Source organism: Falco naumanni, chromosome 11 (genome assembly GCF_017639655.2).
Source record: "Falco naumanni isolate bFalNau1 chromosome 11, bFalNau1.pat, whole genome shotgun sequence".
Taxonomy (NCBI): Eukaryota; Metazoa; Chordata; class Aves; order Falconiformes; family Falconidae; genus Falco; species Falco naumanni.
The window spans coordinates 29,296,019-29,312,158 of record NC_054064.1 but is presented as its reverse complement, the minus strand read 5'-3'; the positions used below and the strand labels follow the sequence as shown (position 1 = coordinate 29,312,158).

The 16,140-nt window shown below is 43.0% G+C and overlaps 3 protein-coding genes across 4 annotated transcripts; 1 reads left to right on the top strand and 2 right to left on the bottom strand.

The window, feature by feature from the left end:
• Window positions 1-388: 388 nt before the first annotated feature.
• LRRC42 (leucine rich repeat containing 42) lies at window positions 389-7,118 on the bottom strand. 2 transcript variants are annotated; one of them, XM_040610426.1, is made up of 8 exons: window positions 6,987-7,118; window positions 5,658-6,145; window positions 3,401-3,532; window positions 2,204-2,322; window positions 1,698-1,786; window positions 1,501-1,614; window positions 1,263-1,347; window positions 389-871 (listed from the first exon to the last, which is right to left on the bottom strand). In XM_040610426.1, the coding sequence occupies exons 2-8, from the start codon at window positions 6,128-6,130 to the stop codon at window positions 615-617; spliced, it is 1,269 nt and encodes a 422-aa protein (XP_040466360.1). In that variant the 5' UTR covers window positions 6,131-6,145; window positions 6,987-7,118; the 3' UTR covers window positions 389-614. The 2 variants fall into 2 exon arrangements, with proteins under 2 accessions (XP_040466360.1, XP_040466361.1); XM_040610427.1 differs by lacking the exon at window positions 3,401-3,532 and having other exon boundaries at window positions 6,987-7,094.
• A 186-nt stretch (window positions 7,119-7,304) lies between these two features.
• HSPB11 (heat shock protein family B (small) member 11) lies at window positions 7,305-10,653 on the top strand. The gene is made up of 5 exons (XM_040610429.1): window positions 7,305-7,517; window positions 7,902-8,008; window positions 8,641-8,709; window positions 9,304-9,347; window positions 9,836-10,653. The coding sequence occupies exons 1-5, from the start codon at window positions 7,420-7,422 to the stop codon at window positions 9,941-9,943; spliced, it is 426 nt and encodes a 141-aa protein (XP_040466363.1). The 5' UTR covers window positions 7,305-7,419; the 3' UTR covers window positions 9,944-10,653.
• On the bottom strand, window positions 10,574-15,220 carry DIO1 (iodothyronine deiodinase 1). The gene is made up of 4 exons (XM_040610428.1): window positions 14,834-15,220; window positions 13,062-13,205; window positions 11,688-11,887; window positions 10,574-11,210 (listed from the first exon to the last, which is right to left on the bottom strand). Exons 1-4 carry the CDS (start codon window positions 15,162-15,164, stop codon window positions 11,145-11,147), a joined length of 741 nt encoding a protein of 246 aa, XP_040466362.1. The 5' UTR covers window positions 15,165-15,220; the 3' UTR covers window positions 10,574-11,144.
• Between the last annotated feature and the right edge of the window lie 920 nt (window positions 15,221-16,140).

Here is a 16,140-nt window from a genome sequence, read left to right as displayed (position 1 = left end):
TATATTACAACTGCAGAGTCTGATCTCTACAGTAACCCAGTTTCAGCTTTCATTTCCTGGGCTAAAATGATAGAGGAGTTCTGTTCTAACTTGGGTTTCTGCAGTAACTGTTACCGAGGGGTTACTGTCTCTCTGCCTTCCTCCACTGGGGCCTGTGCTTACCCTCTTTGCTTCCTCTTTGTCAGAGCTCTGTCAGCACAGCCTGGTGCTTACAGGCTGAGGTTTATGTTCTACCAGCACTATTAATGTCCCAGGGCACCTGACAAGCACAATGCTGCTTCATTTCAGATGAGCTGCAGGGATTAGCCTCCTGCCCCTCAGGAGGCAAGAGAGGAGGAGGGATAGGACCAGCTATTTCTGTGAATAATACCTGCGTCAGAAGAATTAGTTAAGGATGACAACAAAAACTTTATTTGAAAAAATTGTGTATTGAAAATATACAGTAGTACAGTCAGCCTTCTCGACCCTGTCCCTCCCCAAGCATATGTTAACCCACAAGCATATCACAGCAACCAGATTTAACAATACTGGTCTCCTTTGTTACTCCCTCTCAGTATGTCTAAATCCTGTCATCAGCAAGAAAACAACAAACAAAAGACCCACTTCTTTGTAACTCAGTAGGTATTTAACAAATCCCAGTCCTCCACAGTGAGGCACAGATGCTTCTGTTTGGAAGTCCTTTCTCTCTCTTGTTCAGCCAAAACTCTTTTTTTATTTTTCTTTAATTCATGGCTGCCTGCAACCTCCTTTTTCAAAGGTAAATGGCAATTTTGAACTTTTTCCTTATAAAACTGCAAATTTCCAGATGCTTTTGTTTCTGCCTCCGCCAGCTTGCATTTGACTACTTCCTCTATTCTGTGTGTCTTGCCATCTACAGGGAAAGAAAAATCAAGTTTAGATTTTGGGAAAACCAGAATTACGCTGTAAAATGCATATTTGTGTTGCAAGTTGTTTTGGCCAAGCCAGCCTGGCATACTGACTGCTTTGCCAAAATGTACAGAGGGAAAAATAATGTTTATGTTAAGGAGAAAACCCAGTTGTTTTATGTTGCCCTAAGCATGCTGCCATGCTATACTTTAAAAGTTATCCAGCAGTCTAACAAATGAAAAGATTCAAACACATTGTAATGCAGTTACACAAACGGTTGAAATTATACACCTGAGATGCTATTTGTACTAAAAAAACCCAAACCCAAAAGTATGAAAATACTCCTTGTAGAAAAGAAAACAAATAAACTACGTGGTCTCTATGCAGTTACGTACAGAAGTGCAGAGCTGCTGTCCTGGATCTCAAGTTGTCTTGTGGCTTGATGGCCTCCATAACTGCCTGCTCCCACTGCAAAACTGTCTGAAATAACATTTGAAGGGATTAGAACGTTTCTTGTAATATTTACAGAAATATCACCTGAAACAACTCTTAGCCCTTATTCTTTCCTATTCAGTGCTTTAGTACTCCATAAGGACAATTTCTACAGAGTAGAACAGACTTAAAACCCCATACCTGTTCTGCCCAGCCCTCTGTTTTGCAGTTACTATGATCAAATTCTTTCAGGGGCACTTTTGAGTGAACGAGGCCAATCTGTATTTGGATCCGCTTGATGACGGCATTAACGTCCTAGTGAAAAGGGAAAAAAGCAGTCAGAGGGGAAGAATGTTTGATTACACTTGTCCAGTATGTTTAGGCAGATGCTTTTTTACCTTGAGACTTGTCCCAGAAATGTCCAAACAATTCAATTTCTTGAAGGAAAGAAGGTATCCAATTCCCACATCTGTGATTTTAGGGTTACCTGTAAGACCAAGTATAATTAACTAACTTGCAAGATGCAGAGAAAGATGATCAGAATACCAAGAATGTATTGGTTCCAAAAGCTGATATTGGAACAAGGGGGTTTGGCCTTTTTTTTTTGTAGTATGCTTTGTGTTTTGAAAGTGAGTCAAAACTGATTTTTTCCCCCTCTAATGATCAGAATACAAATATTTACAATAACAGCTCACAAACTATTAAAAATATTTATGTTAGTAGCAAGTGACTGAGACTACAGGTATGACCTGTGCCTTCTGGAAAGTTGTTGGTGACATTTGGGGTTGAGTACTTGGCTCATAGGAATCATCAGTTTAATTGCATTCCTTCAGTATTAAGGAGGCTAAATTCTTTACCAGAAAGGATACAGGTTGGTTCTAATGTTAAACCATGAAGTACTTACAGGACAAGTCTAATACCAAAAGATTCTCAAGTCCCTTTTTCAGTACTCGTACTGGTGCCGTCATTCTGCGAAGGCCTGCATCTGATAAAGAGTTGTCTTTCAGGAGAAGCCGTTTTACGCTGCGAGGAGAGACACAAGCACATAGTTTATAGTCACTATTTTAGACAGTTTTGCAACATGTCCTAAACCTGTGTCAGAAGGCTAGGGTCTTCGGGTGCCAACCCTTCAGCCTACTTTGTTAACATTACTAAAAAGTAGTAAGCAAGAAGCCTGTGGTAGTAGGACTAAAAAATATTTTTCTATTGCCTCTGCTAGCTCAACAGAAGCACTTACTTGACCAGCTATTCCCAGAGCTCCAGTCACAAACCAATCCTAGAGCACAAGCATTTGCTAACAGAGACAATAAGGCTCTTTATACACTGAAATTCTTTAAACCAAGGCTGCCAATTTCAAATCCACACTAAACTAAAAAGAGGGGTTTTTTTGCATTTTTGCTTGGCAAATGGGAAAGGACAAATTTGGTAAGAGATATGGTAATGATTTTAAGTAAGCAGTAAGGTATTGTAACACAGATGAACAAATCTCAAGGGGAAAACATAACACTAAAATATTCTCCAGAGTGCTTCAAGACAAAACCTTGATGCAAAACGCACCAAAATTAGCAGTCCCCTAATTAGCAGTCAACCTGCCTATGTGGATTTCCAAAATTTTCTGGTTTTCAATCTTTAGTGTCAAACAGAATGACAAAATTTATTATTTTGAAATGTTTAACTAAATATTCAACCTCCTCCTCGCAGAAATCTTTATCTGGAACACTGGTTTGGTTAAAAATGTGGCTGATAAAGTTCCTTCTTTAAAAAAGAAAATAAAAATGTAAAACTGTTCCAAATGCTTAAGATGCAGTTATTACCTGGCCAATGGAAGTTATAAAAAAGTTGATTTAAAAACATGAGACAGTTAATTATCTTGGACATTTGTAGGACCTTTTATGATTCAGTATGTGCTCCGGACGGATCACGTGCTTTGTGTACAATAAATTCTGTATTTTGTTTACCTCAAGAACTGGTTTTATGAACAACAAAAACCTTCAAACCTATACATTGCTACTTGCCTTTAAAGTCACAGTCTGATTCTTTGAACTCCTTAGTAATAGGAAAAGAAGGTGTCATTTTTAGCTATGTGTCAAGAAATCAATACCTAGACAGAGCCTCTTTGGTGAGGTGCTCCAGCAGTTCATGTTCATCTCCCAGTTTACAACAGGAGAGATCTAAACATGTCAGCTCCCGGAAAGACTTAATTTCTTCTAGCTTTTCAGAGATAACCAGGTATCTGCAAAGAGGGGAAAAAAACCCAAACTATCAGTGTTCAGGCACTTAAGATGATACCTATAATACAGTTGTTTCTTATGTGAACCTATGTGAAAATTGACAGAAATTAGCCAGCTGTCCTAACTACCTTTTCATGTGCGGTCTGCACACAACATACCTGAATTCCCAGGCTTTTCCTTGAACAAATGTCAAGGTTTTGCTTTGATTCAAAATACTGGACAATCAATTAAGACTTCAACCTGCAAGCATCTCAATTAGGGACCTCTTTACAGATTATTATTGTATTATTTCTGAATAATGCAAAATATATATTCTGATTTACCATAAACCAACTTCACAGACTGTTTTTCCTCAGTATCTAAGAAGTGTGCGGACAAACCCATGTTCATCCAGGTTTAAAATCTACTTCAAATCTATCAGGATAGTTTGTCAAATCGCAAAATTTTACTTTTTATATACATAAATAAAATACTTCACTAGAGATTAAAGTCCTGCTGGACACCTGCAGGATTCCAGCTAGAGCTGTGACTACACCCCAGGCAGGTTACTCAGTGGGTTATTTTTTTAGCTGTGTTGGTTCCCTGATCTGATTCACTCCACAGCCATGCAAACATCTGTGCTGGAACTATTCAGTAGGAGGTTTAGAGATTGGAACAAACCACTAAGGAATGGCATGCATGAGTATGCAGTAATCAGCACGTAGCAGTCACTACCTCACCAACCTCCTCTGCATTTACCTCTTACTGTCCCCATGGCAAGACAAGCCCCAAATTCACTAATCTCTTCTGAATTTACCTTTTATTCCCCATGGCAAGGCAAACCCTTAGGTCAGCATCTTTGCTGCTGAAATGAGGGGCACTTACTAATGTGATCCCTCAAGGAACATCTCTTTGGCCATGCAGATAAGTGGACCTTAATATCCTCCCACTACAAGTACACCTATCAAACTACCCCACCAAATCCCTTTGCCATGCAATTCAGCTATGTGGAAGGCAGTACATATAGTCAGAGCACAAGCCAATTCTTGAGAGATACCACTAGCAGAGTTGTGAAGAGAAGAGCGGGCTCTTTTAGAAATAAGATTCATCAGAAAATGCCTTAATACCTTACTTCCTGGATTTCAAAGACTCGACACTTAACTCAGCTTTCTGTAATGGCAAAAGATGCCAGAAGTAACTTCATTTCTGATTTAAGCCCATAAAAAGTATCTGTAGTAGAGATAAAAAGGGAGTAGGTTTAAAGGATAAAACAAAGGATAATTGACCTCTGCTCAAACATTCCTACTGTGCTCAGAACACCCTTGGCACTTGAGATGAATACGCCTGTACTTTGATATTAAACTGGATAAACCGTCCCTTTTTCAAGTGTACAGATGGAAGATAGACTGGTTATATTACTGGGAAAGACTTCAGCAGGAGCAAAAACATATTCCAGTTTTAAACTTGATAGGAGTCTCTTTTAGTGAAAGACAGCATGGACAACATTGAGAAGATGGAAAAACTGGTGCTAGACTCTAATCAGAACCTTGTTGAAGCATATTCAATATGGGGATGGGAACCGCAATAAACTAAGGTAAAACCTGCCTGACTTCAAAGTATGTAACTTCCCTACAAGTGTGTATCTTCCAAGCCCCCAGAATTAATCAGGGTGGCAAGCTTATAGTAAAGAAATCCAATTTGCAAGGGTGTATTTTATCTGTACTGTCAGCTAAGTATGTTGAAATGCTTATAAACAGCAATTACAAAGTCATCCCATGAAATACATGAGAAGGCATTAAACAGAGACTGCTAAGGAAGTGCTGATTATTATTGTTAAAAAAACAGTTGCAGCTTTAATCCTTCACATAAAATCCCCTGTTAGTTGATGTAATCTGTTACCTGTATTATGATTTGTAACTTAGAATGAAACCAACACCTACACTTGTAGGAAAGGAATGGGACAAAAGGAAGTGAGCAGAACAGTCAGATAAGGCTCCGGTTATTTCATTAAGTGGTGGTGGTGTCACAAGCCTGAGAGATTATTATTTTTTTTAATTATTATCTTGAGAGAGAATAATTTAAGGGAAGCTTTAAGCATGCTAGCAAAAGCAGTAGCAGATGACAATACTTGTTACTGAACACACTTACCTATTCCGTAAGCATAATGAACATAGCACCAAATTGCCATATGCTTCAGTAAACTTCTGTAGAGCTCTCAGTCCCGTTACCGGTTCTGTGAACTTTTGTCTTGCTTCTGCAGCTGAAAAGAGCTTTTCAGCAATCTGCTCTGGGAAACCAATCAACGAGTCAATGTGATCAACGTTGTCAGAAATGTAACCCAGCACTAGGCTGAAGAGAGACTTGGCCGAGTACCGGAGGTTCCCCTCCTTAGTGTACGTGAAGATGAAATGATCAGTCCTCTGTCTCCTCGCCCTATCATCCTCCCTGTTCATGCAAAGCTCCACCGAAAATCCTCTGGAAAATAGCCTAAAAGGTCTCGGTTTGGGAGTGACATTCTGTACGCCACCTGCATCCTGATTTACCATGTGCAGCTTCCCATTTTCGCGCACGTATATTGGCCCAGTATCCAAGTGGCTTTCTGAGTGGAGACAGTAAGACATTCCCCTCGACCAGTTCTGCAAAAACAAACGGCAGACAGGTAAAGAACAGCCACAGAGGAAAACACTCATCAGGAAAGACCCCAAACCCTGGCTGCTCTCCCCAGTGCCCCAAGCAGGGTCACGTAACCCTGCAGCACACGGAAGGGCAGGCAGTGTGGAAGAGGGCTGTGTGCCGTCTGCCATCAAACCGCAAACACCAGACGAGTGGAACTGAACCCAGGGCTGGCAGCGAGGTGAAGGGCCTCTGCTCTGGCAGGGCCCTGCCGCTCTGTGCTTGGTGCCCGCCAGAGGCCCAGGGCTGGGCCCAGGCCCTGCACGGGCAGCGGGAGGGGGTCTGGGGCTGTGTGGGAAGCGACCCCCAGAGCTCTGCTGCAGGCCAGGGATGGAGGAGGGCAAATGGCTGACTGCAGCAGGGCAATGGAGCCTGCTGGTGAATGTCCCTCCCTGGGAGGGCGGGGAGCTCCCTGTCGCCCCTTCCCCAGGCCAGCCTAGCCGGTGCCGGGGGGGTCTGGTTCATGCGCAGGGGTCCTGGCGGAGGGCCACGGCAGGGGGCAGGGGAGTGACGGGGTCCTGCCGGCGCCTGCCATGAGGGGCCGGGGCTCGGTCCTGCCGGGCGGGAGGAGGTCGGGCCCTGCCTGAAGGAGGGCTGGGGGTGCTGAGGGTCTCGGGCCCTGCGCGGGGGGAAGGGAACCGAGGGGATCGGGCTCAGCCCGGAGGGGCCGGGCCCTGCGCGGGGGGTCTGTGAGTGGATCGGCCCTGCCCCGGCGCAGCCCCGAGGGGCGCAAGGGGAAGGGTCCCCGCCGTGGGGCAGGTAACCGAGCGGCCCCGCTGCCCGCAGCCCACGGCCCCCACCTACCTGCCCCGTGAGAGGCCGCCCCGACTCGCCGTCAGCCGGGCCGCGGCTCGGCGCTCCCGCCGCCCATCCCGCAGCGCCCGCGGGCGGCGGGCGGAGCCGCGCCGGGGGCGGGGAGCGGGGCCGGGGCGGCGCGGGGCATGCCGGGAGCGGCGGCGGAGGGGCGGGGGGTGCGCCGGGGTCCTGTCCGCCCGCCGCCGGCCTTTGGCGGGGCGAGCTGCCAGCTGCCCGGCCTCCCGCCCCCGCCGCACCGCAGCCCTCCGCGCGGGGCCCGGGCCGGGCGGCTCCCGGGGGCGCCGGGCGGGGCTCTGGCTGCCCCGCGCCTGTGAGGCGGCGGGACCCCGCGGCAGGCACCGCGCACTCCCGCCGGCGGGGCGGCTCCGCCGCCGTTGCCTGGCAGCGGCCTGCCCGGCCTTCCCCTCCGCGCCGCCCGGGGATGAGGGCCGCCGACTGGTGCCTGAGCTCGGCGGGGGCCGCCCTGGTCCTGGCCACCTCCAGCGACGAGCAGCACCCCGCCGGCAGCGTCCTGGACGGGTGAGGGGCCCGCAGGGGGCGCGGGCCCGGCGGGAGGCGGCCGCTGCCCCCGGGGTCCCTCACGGTGCCGCCCTCCCCGCCGCGCCCTGGCCTGTGCCTGCCCGCTGCTGCTGCAGCAGCACGGTTGAACTTTTACGTATTTATTTTAAACCTGTGGGACCCCCGCAGGTTCCGAGTCCTCCTGAGGTGCTGCTCGGGAACGGAGCCTGAACGTCAAAGCATTGATACCTGCGGAGAGCTTCCCCCGTGCTTACCGGGCTTTGCTTAAAGTACCCCCAGTAAAAACGGCTCTGCAGCTTTATTTTTTGTTTGTTTGAGAACAATGTTTCATCAGGATGGTTGTAGATGGAAATGATGCAGGGGTTTTGTCCTGTCTCTCCACAGAAGTTCAGAAACGTTTTGGACGACGACAGGCATGTTCCCACAGGAATTCATTGTTGGTTTTCCTAAATGTGTAAAAATCAGCAAAGTCACGATCCAGTGTTACTTGGGTAAGATTTCATGTGCCGCAGTAGGTAATATGTACTTGTTAAGGTGGGTGTCTGTGCCTACATGTACATTCTCACAGTAATGTCATAATCTGTAAGGAGCTGCTTTTACCAGGTTCATAAAGGTGTAACTTGACAAAGTAATTGTCCTTCACATCCAAAGTTGTTCATCAGTAAATAAAAAAATACAAAATCTACCCCACCAGCACTTAGTTGTTCTTCTAACACCTTGTATTGAGCTTATAGTTAACTGCTTTATTGCACAGTGATGGCAGTTCTAATTTAATGGACAGGACTACAATACTTACTCTTTTAATGATTTTTTTTTTAATATTGATTTTTATAATTTTGTATGACAGAACTCTCTTAGTCTTTTTTTGGAAAACGTGAGCTCAAAAACAGAAAGGAGTGTTACAAGGTCAGAGCATGAGCAAAGGCTACATAAAAGTCCTGAAAATTTACTGTTTGTCCAACCTGGAACACGAGGGTGGTGGTTGTATTACCTGACCCAGAATTTAGAGGAAGAATGGATTAATTAGTGCTTTTAAAGTGCTTTGTAGATGAAAAGTGATGGATTAAATATAATTGTCAATAAGAGAATCAGAATTTGTATTGATGCTTCATATGTATTTTAGTGCGGACCTTAAGGATTGAAAGAAGCATATCTGAAGACCCAGTAGATTTTGAACAGTGCATTGAAAAAGGTAAGACTGTGAATCTGAAGCAGCAGGGAATTTGTGGGAATAATGTTGATCTTTTCCAGTGAGTCATTTTAACCCCCTGTCTACTTGCCGAGTAGTCAGGTGTGGCTTGATGATTATTTTATTAGATATTAACTTAATAGGCACATTTAAATGAAGTTTGTGAACACTGCTGGTTTCTGTAGCAGTTTGGAGATGTAAAATGCTGTATAAGGGCTAAAAGCACTACTTGTGCATTTGCTTTTATGTTCCAAAAATTAAAAACAGACTTACATAGTCTAATAGAGTTTCCTGTATATAGCCATTTTTATATAATAGCCGTTTCCTGCATTGTTTGTTTTGTTTGTTTTGGGGTTTTTTAATGCCTCTTGGGTGACATTTTATAAAACAGTGTAATGAGTGGGATATATACACACTGGGATATTGCAAAAAGTATTTGTTCTTTTGTTCTCTTAAATCACCTTGTTTAAAAAAACATTTTTTGTATGCAGTGTAAGTTCATGGTTCTTAAACTCTCTCAGACTCTGAAGTCCAGTGGAAACTTCTCACAGCATTGCATGTTGTTCTTCATTATTTGCTTTAAAATACATTTTCCAGATTTGCAACACACAGAAGGACAGCTTCAAATGGAAGAATTTCCAGTGAGTATTTAGAGTCAGTAGCGGTTCATGAAATGGGATGTCTAGACTAACTGGGGAGAAATCGTGAAAAACCAAAACATGTTTTTATTGGCAGTTATTATTGCTAGGTTGATGTTAGATACAGAAATTTGTAGGTCATGATATGAAATTGCAATTCCTGACTGCTCCTTTGTAGATTAGGGTATGAAATTGCACCTGCCTAGTGCTCCTAACTATGTGAGAGAGCTCTTTTCAGAAGTGTGGCAATCTTTCCTCCTTCAATTGTTGCCTTTAAGGCTGCAGTATTCAGGAGGGAAGGGAATTTTTTGAATTGCTGTCATCTAAATAAACTCCAAAGCTGGCTAGTGGTATTGAAAGGGCTTGATTTATGTGTAATTTGAAAACAGATGCAGAAATATCTAGATCCTTCTGTCTAAAAAACTCTGCAGAAGTTGTTTGATTGTTATGTTACTACAGAGAATGCAATAACATTTTTTTTCCTTCTACAGCTTCCTGATTGCCAAGCCACTTACTTGCGTTTCATTATCAAATCAGCCTTTGATCATTTTGTGTCAGTGCACCGGGTGATGGCAGAGGGCACAGCAGAAAACACTTAAGTCCCACTTAAATTTGTACCTCAGGGGTTTTTTTTATAAAGAAGTTACATTTTTATATCTGTAGTGCAGAGAATATTTATTATTAAAACCTTGTATTAAAGTGTTTTTTGAAGGTATGGATGTAGTATGTATTCCCCACTACTTTAATGTATGTAACAGAATGCAATCACATAGGTTGGAAAACACTTTAAAAATCATAGAGTCTGACCTAAGTGTAGTACTATTGTTAATTGTAGTGACAGCTTTCTAGTTTTATAATCTAGACCATTACCCTAGAACACTTCATAACTGAGTCTGTTTAAATTAGTATGTTTATATCAGGCTTTCAAAATGTATGAATTAAAACTTGATGTTCTGTAAAAATTTCCCTTGCACTCTGAGTTAAATAGAAAGAAAAAAAAAGTGTGAAATACTTAAAGGGTGGGGGGTATTACTTCCTACTGTCAAACAAATCCTTCAAAAGTTCTTAAATTGGCAACTTTCTCATCAACGCAAACTTAGAGATTAATAGGATGAATATAAACATCTACTAATGCTTAGAAATAACCCAAGGAAGGAGAGGGGTGGGGGTAAATAATCGAAAGCTGTATGAAGTGCTCTGATAGATTTTTAATAATTGCAGATCAGTCCCTTGTTTCTATAAATATTTTCTACAATCGGGTCACAGCCGCCTGTGCTTTATGCTATGACTGTCATAACAAATATCAATAGAAACAAATGTAAATAGAGATTGTCTTATTCAGAAGCCTTCTGAAGTCAGTGGAAGTGACTATTTAGGAAAATTGTACGTATACAAGAGAAAGAGAACCTTAATAATGTGAAATCAGTTGTTTTGCATGCCAGTCGACTTTTGCAAATGCTACCATGCTGAAGTTCATCCTGCACAATATTCCTTACAAATGTAAGCGTTGGTATCCAGTCCTGACAGCTCAATGGACCCAACTACTATTCATCACTGCATGTTGTGTAAGCATAGTAAGATACTACAGTGCAGTAGCTGGGGTTGTAGTGAGACTTGAAAACCTAGGTAAAGAGATGATGAACCGCATTATAGGTGTTCTTTAAATGTACACATAGTATTCTTTTTCTTGTTGTCTCAATATATTATTTTTAAATTCTTCCTTACACTCATGTCTATGAAAACTTATTAATTGAGCTTTTTTTATCCAGACCATCTTTACTCTGAAGTCCTTTTCTTTTTCTATTTCATTTTTTCCAGGATGGCACGTATTTCCTGGGGGTGATAATTCCAAGGCCCCACTCCTCCCTGCAAAGGCAATAAAATCATAGTGATGCTCAAGCAGTCAAAGCAGAAGTCCCTTAGAGCTTGGCTGTTGCACCAGAACTGTGTGCAGGTGTGCATGGGCTTCCTCTGCATGGCAGCCGTTGAATGGGAGATGGTGTATGCACGGGTTATATACCCTGCTGTGTAACTGGGACAGGGCAGTGTAACTGGATCCTGGAGTTGGAAAGCATTCTTGGATCTCACAGCTTAGATGTACTTAGGTTTCCTAATGAGCAAAAAGATAAATATTTGAGCAAGACTGAAGTGTACATAAAATATGTACGTTATAAAGGCCCAGACTGGTTTTGCTGCGAGTCCTTTTCTCTCCACTGTTACAGTGAATTGTGAAATTTTTAGCTCCTGAAAAGAATGAAATGCTGACTGTTAAATGTAAAACATCCTCAAATTATTTTGAATTTTAAAAAATCTCAATATATTGTGCTTGTTACTATTTTTTACCTTGTAGATGACTTTCCCTCCTTGAAGTAGATACAGTCGTTCTGGCAATGCAGCATATTTTGAACTGCTCAGGTTTTCCATAGTGTCTAAAACCACTGGACATAAAGGATTATTTTTCTGAAGAAATTGTGCTGCAATTTTTCGATCTTCGAGGCTTCTGTGATTTTTAATAACAACATTGTTTTTAAAAGCCCATCCATCTAAAACAAATGAGAAAGGGATTTAGCAAGGAACACTTTGAATATCCGTTGAGGGTGGGAATGTACTCTGTCATATCCCAAAAAACTGTGTTACAAGAATACTGCAGTTTACTCCTAATGCCAAAACTTGCTGTGAAATGAAAGCCCCGCCCCCCCTCAGAGTATGAGAGCCCTACAGCTTTTGAAATAAATGGCCTCAAGATTTATTTTATTTTTCTTTAATTTCAGTAAACCGTATTGTTCCCCTGCCCTGGATTTGGAAATATTTTAGCTGAAATTTTCTCACATAAATCAACCCTAGAAGGGTATCAGGTGGGGGACATACATCCTATTTGGGTATGGTTTGTCAAAATTATTGGCACAGGGAGGATTTTATGATGGTAAGTAGTGCTATGAGCTGGTATCTGTTCATTTAACACAGTCTGTTCATTCTGTTTGACCCTGCTAGTTAAGCCAATGAAACATACTTCCAGATCTGTGAGAAGTGAAACATTTGAGCCAAAGCGCCCCTTCCTTTTGCAGGAGTATGCAAATGCACATTCGCATACAACTCTTCCTAGTAAAGCAGAAACTAGTAAAAGGTTTTGATGACTATTACCTGCTTCTCAGCTACTGGGAGTGATGTACTGTTAGAAAACTTGAAAACTGTAAATGTTACATTTTAGACAACTGCCTTAACCCTGGGATAAAATCAGCGCCAATGTGTTACTTAGAGTCCAGTGTAGATAAAGGAGCATGTATAGTCTGTTTCCTAAATTTTTCAAATTTGAGTCTGCATCCTGTTCCTGAAACATGTTAAAAATGGATTATTTTTTTTAAAACACATGATGACATTGTACACTTAACCTTTGTTCTATGAACTTTTTTTTTTTTTTATCCTTCCAAAAGGAGCTGTACCAACACTGAGAGGAAGTTTGTAAAGATAGAACAATGTGTTCCACCTTCACAGAGATGAGTGTCTTCAGCAGGAGTACCTTGGTGTAAAGTCAGATGTGTGACTAATATCTTTGGAGAATTAGGGATACAAACTGGTGCCTAGATTTGGTGTTGCAACTTTTGATGTGAGGAAGGTTTCTTCTCCATTTGGAGTTACCTCCTTTGCTAACAGTCTTCCTAAAGGGAATGATAGGTGTCTGAAGTTTTGGTAGGCATTACTGTGATGTTTGTACTGTACCTACTGCGTGAGCTTCTTCGATGTAGATGATAAGGAAATCTGCTATTGAGCTGAAATCTTTGATGAGCTTGTTGAACTCATCAAATTTTAACATAAATGAAGGTCAGGTGCAGCTTCCAAAATTCAAGATTAAAGGTCTATTATCTGGAAAAAAAACCAGGACAGTTGGTGGTTAAAATAGCGGAGGGAGGAAGGACAGAACGGAGTATGTGTACTGAATTCAGCCTCTGCCACAGAGTTTCCAGGGCAATGGTAGGCTAAGTCAGCTATCCCATAACTTTCTTCTTAGGACATTTAAATTGGCAGCAGAACATCTGCATCTAAACAGAACAGGCATAAAGACGCTTGCTTTTCCCTGGTGCGGCTCTGACCTGTGCCAGATCCAGCAATGAGCTTAACGGAGGGGGACCCTTTCCTTGGTAAAGCCCAGTGAATACAGGAGGGCTGGTGCAGTCATGCGGCTTCTCTCGTGTCCTCATCAGGAGAGCCGATTTGCAAATTAGCCACATTTTGGGATAGGGAACTGATCTGAAATGGATATACAGCATGCAGCACATCACAGCCTCCCCGAGATCCTTAGTACAAAGGAAATGAAAAAACACTAAACATCATCATCATCTGCAAGGTTTTTCAAAGGACAGCAGCTCAGGGATCGACAAGTACACAGTCCTGATGCCTTTTAATGAGCTGACAGGACATGTCTTGATTTTTTTCAGAGGCATCGGTTCTAGCTGAGCTGAGTGAAAGCTGCAGACTTTTCAGTCATGCATCACAGGCTTTCATGCTTTCAATGTATTTCTGCAATTTCCTGTCCAAACAGAACTCTGGTTATATATTATTTATTAAACTAATGTTACACAAGCCACTGGCAAGAGTGTCTGTGCAGTTGCTTACAAATTAACACAGCGTATGCCCACAGGTGTTAGCATCTGTTTGCAAGGCCTCAATGTGAAAGAATTTGCAAGATCTTAAAGCACTTCTTTTAGTCTATGGTTATGCTAAATTATCTGAAATTTGTTCAGATTTTCCTTCTGGCCAGGTTTAACTTCAAAAACTGCTGCTAACATAGATCCATATCCTGAAGAAGCTAATAAAGAGGGTATCTCCCTGTAGATGTTGTGTATCTCTTTTCCAAATTTGCATCCTATTTTCTACATAAATATATGTATCTGTATCTATATATAATTAGGAAAGCAGAGTTAGAGAAGGATGCCATTCCTCCCGTGGGGATCAAGACTGCAGCTTAATGATTAATTCCATGTTCTACAGAGATCTCAGTGGGAGGCAGTGGACAAAGTACACAGCAGCTACTTTTTCTCCTGCATTATTTCTAGCCACTTTGAATCTGGAAAAAAACCCACTGTGTGCTTTCCAGGCTTTAAGCTGGCTAAGGGAGCTGGTGTGGACTTTATGTACAGGGAATGACAGCCAATATTCTTGAATCCCTGCACATGGTTCTGGTTCCAGGTCTTCTCTCCCTAAAACAAATCATTATCTTGGTTTTCAGTGACATGGTATTTCCAGACAGAGCCAGCATTTGCGAGAGGTTCCTAAATGTACTGGCATGAGGGGATATTGTAGCCGGGGTGATAAATGTGGGTTATTTTTGAAAATCAAGAGGCAGACAGCTGGCGTGACTGTGCTGCATCTTTTCCATCAAGGGAATGCTGAGTCTGGTTTGCCGTGTTGTGCACTCTCATGCCAGCTGCCTGTCCCTCTTCTAAGTTATTGTCTTAGCAAACCAAACCCGTCTACACAGCTGATTTACTGACCTTGCATGAAGTCGAAGAGGCGACAAACTTCCCCGCTTAAAGTCACCACCGGCGTGTTGGGAGCAGGATGTCCCTCAAGGGCTTCATCCTCCAGCCTCTTCCACTTTACCTTCAGCACAAAGAGCAAATACTTGAAGCTGAAAAAAGTCGGACCCCAGTTTTCGTAGCTGAACTTCGGGTTCTCATTCATTCTGCTTTTTTCACCCAGTTTTAGGATGTATCTTTTCATGGCATTGGGGAACAGTATCATCAGTGTTTTGCCAACAACAACACACATAGTAACGTGCAGAAGAATCAGGATTTTTTGTAGGAATGCCCTGATGCCAAACATTGTGGTGGGCAAGTTCTGACTGCTTCTGATGGGAACACACCGTGACAGCGGGGCAAAGGTAGAGGGTGAGGGGAAGGAAAAATGTTCACGTGTTTGGCCACATTTCTGCCTTGCCCTGCATGCTGTCACCTCTTCGTGGACTTCAGCATCTGCATGAGGTGCCTGTCAGCCACGCTATCTCCATCTACACCAAAGATGTTAATTACAGCGGCGGCAGAGTTTTAGCGCTAACCGCTTCGTTACAAGGCTTATTCACAAATATGTTTTTTACTAATTGGAGGAGCTGAACCAGGATTTTCCCAGAACCACAGACTGAGAGTTACATCAGCAGTGCCTGAGGGTCTGACCCCCCATGTGTGGGACTCAGTGCTTGCATGTTCGGTGCCATCGATGCTGGCGCTGGGAGCCCCGGGCTGTTACAGCCAACTTGCATTCTGCATGTGCTGTGCCAACGGTGCCCTGTTCCTACTGCTCTGCCGCCTCTGGTGCTCTGCTGCATGCCGGTACTCATCGCTTGGGGTTGGAAGGATGCCCCAAAAATACAGGGTATTATATAGGGGTGTATATATATATATATATATATATAAAAGTAGGGTATACCCCAAAAAGATAGGAATAATATATAAAAATTATAATTTACCAGAAGATGTAAGATACATATATAATAGAACATATAAACATGTAGCTATATAGGGTATTATATAAGGGTAGATACATATAAAAAATAGGGTATACCCCCAAAAGATAGGGGTAATATATAAAAATACAAATTATCAGAAGATGTAAGATACATTTATAACAGAATATATAAACATGTAACTATGTAACCTACGTCTGTATATAGCATTGGTAATTACAGCAGCCGCTGCCCAGAGAGGCGGCGCGGCCCGGGCCTGCCCTGCGTACCGCGGGCCCTTTAAGGGGACGGGCGGGGGTGAAAGCGGAAGCGGCTCCGATTGGCCGGCGCGGCGAGCGT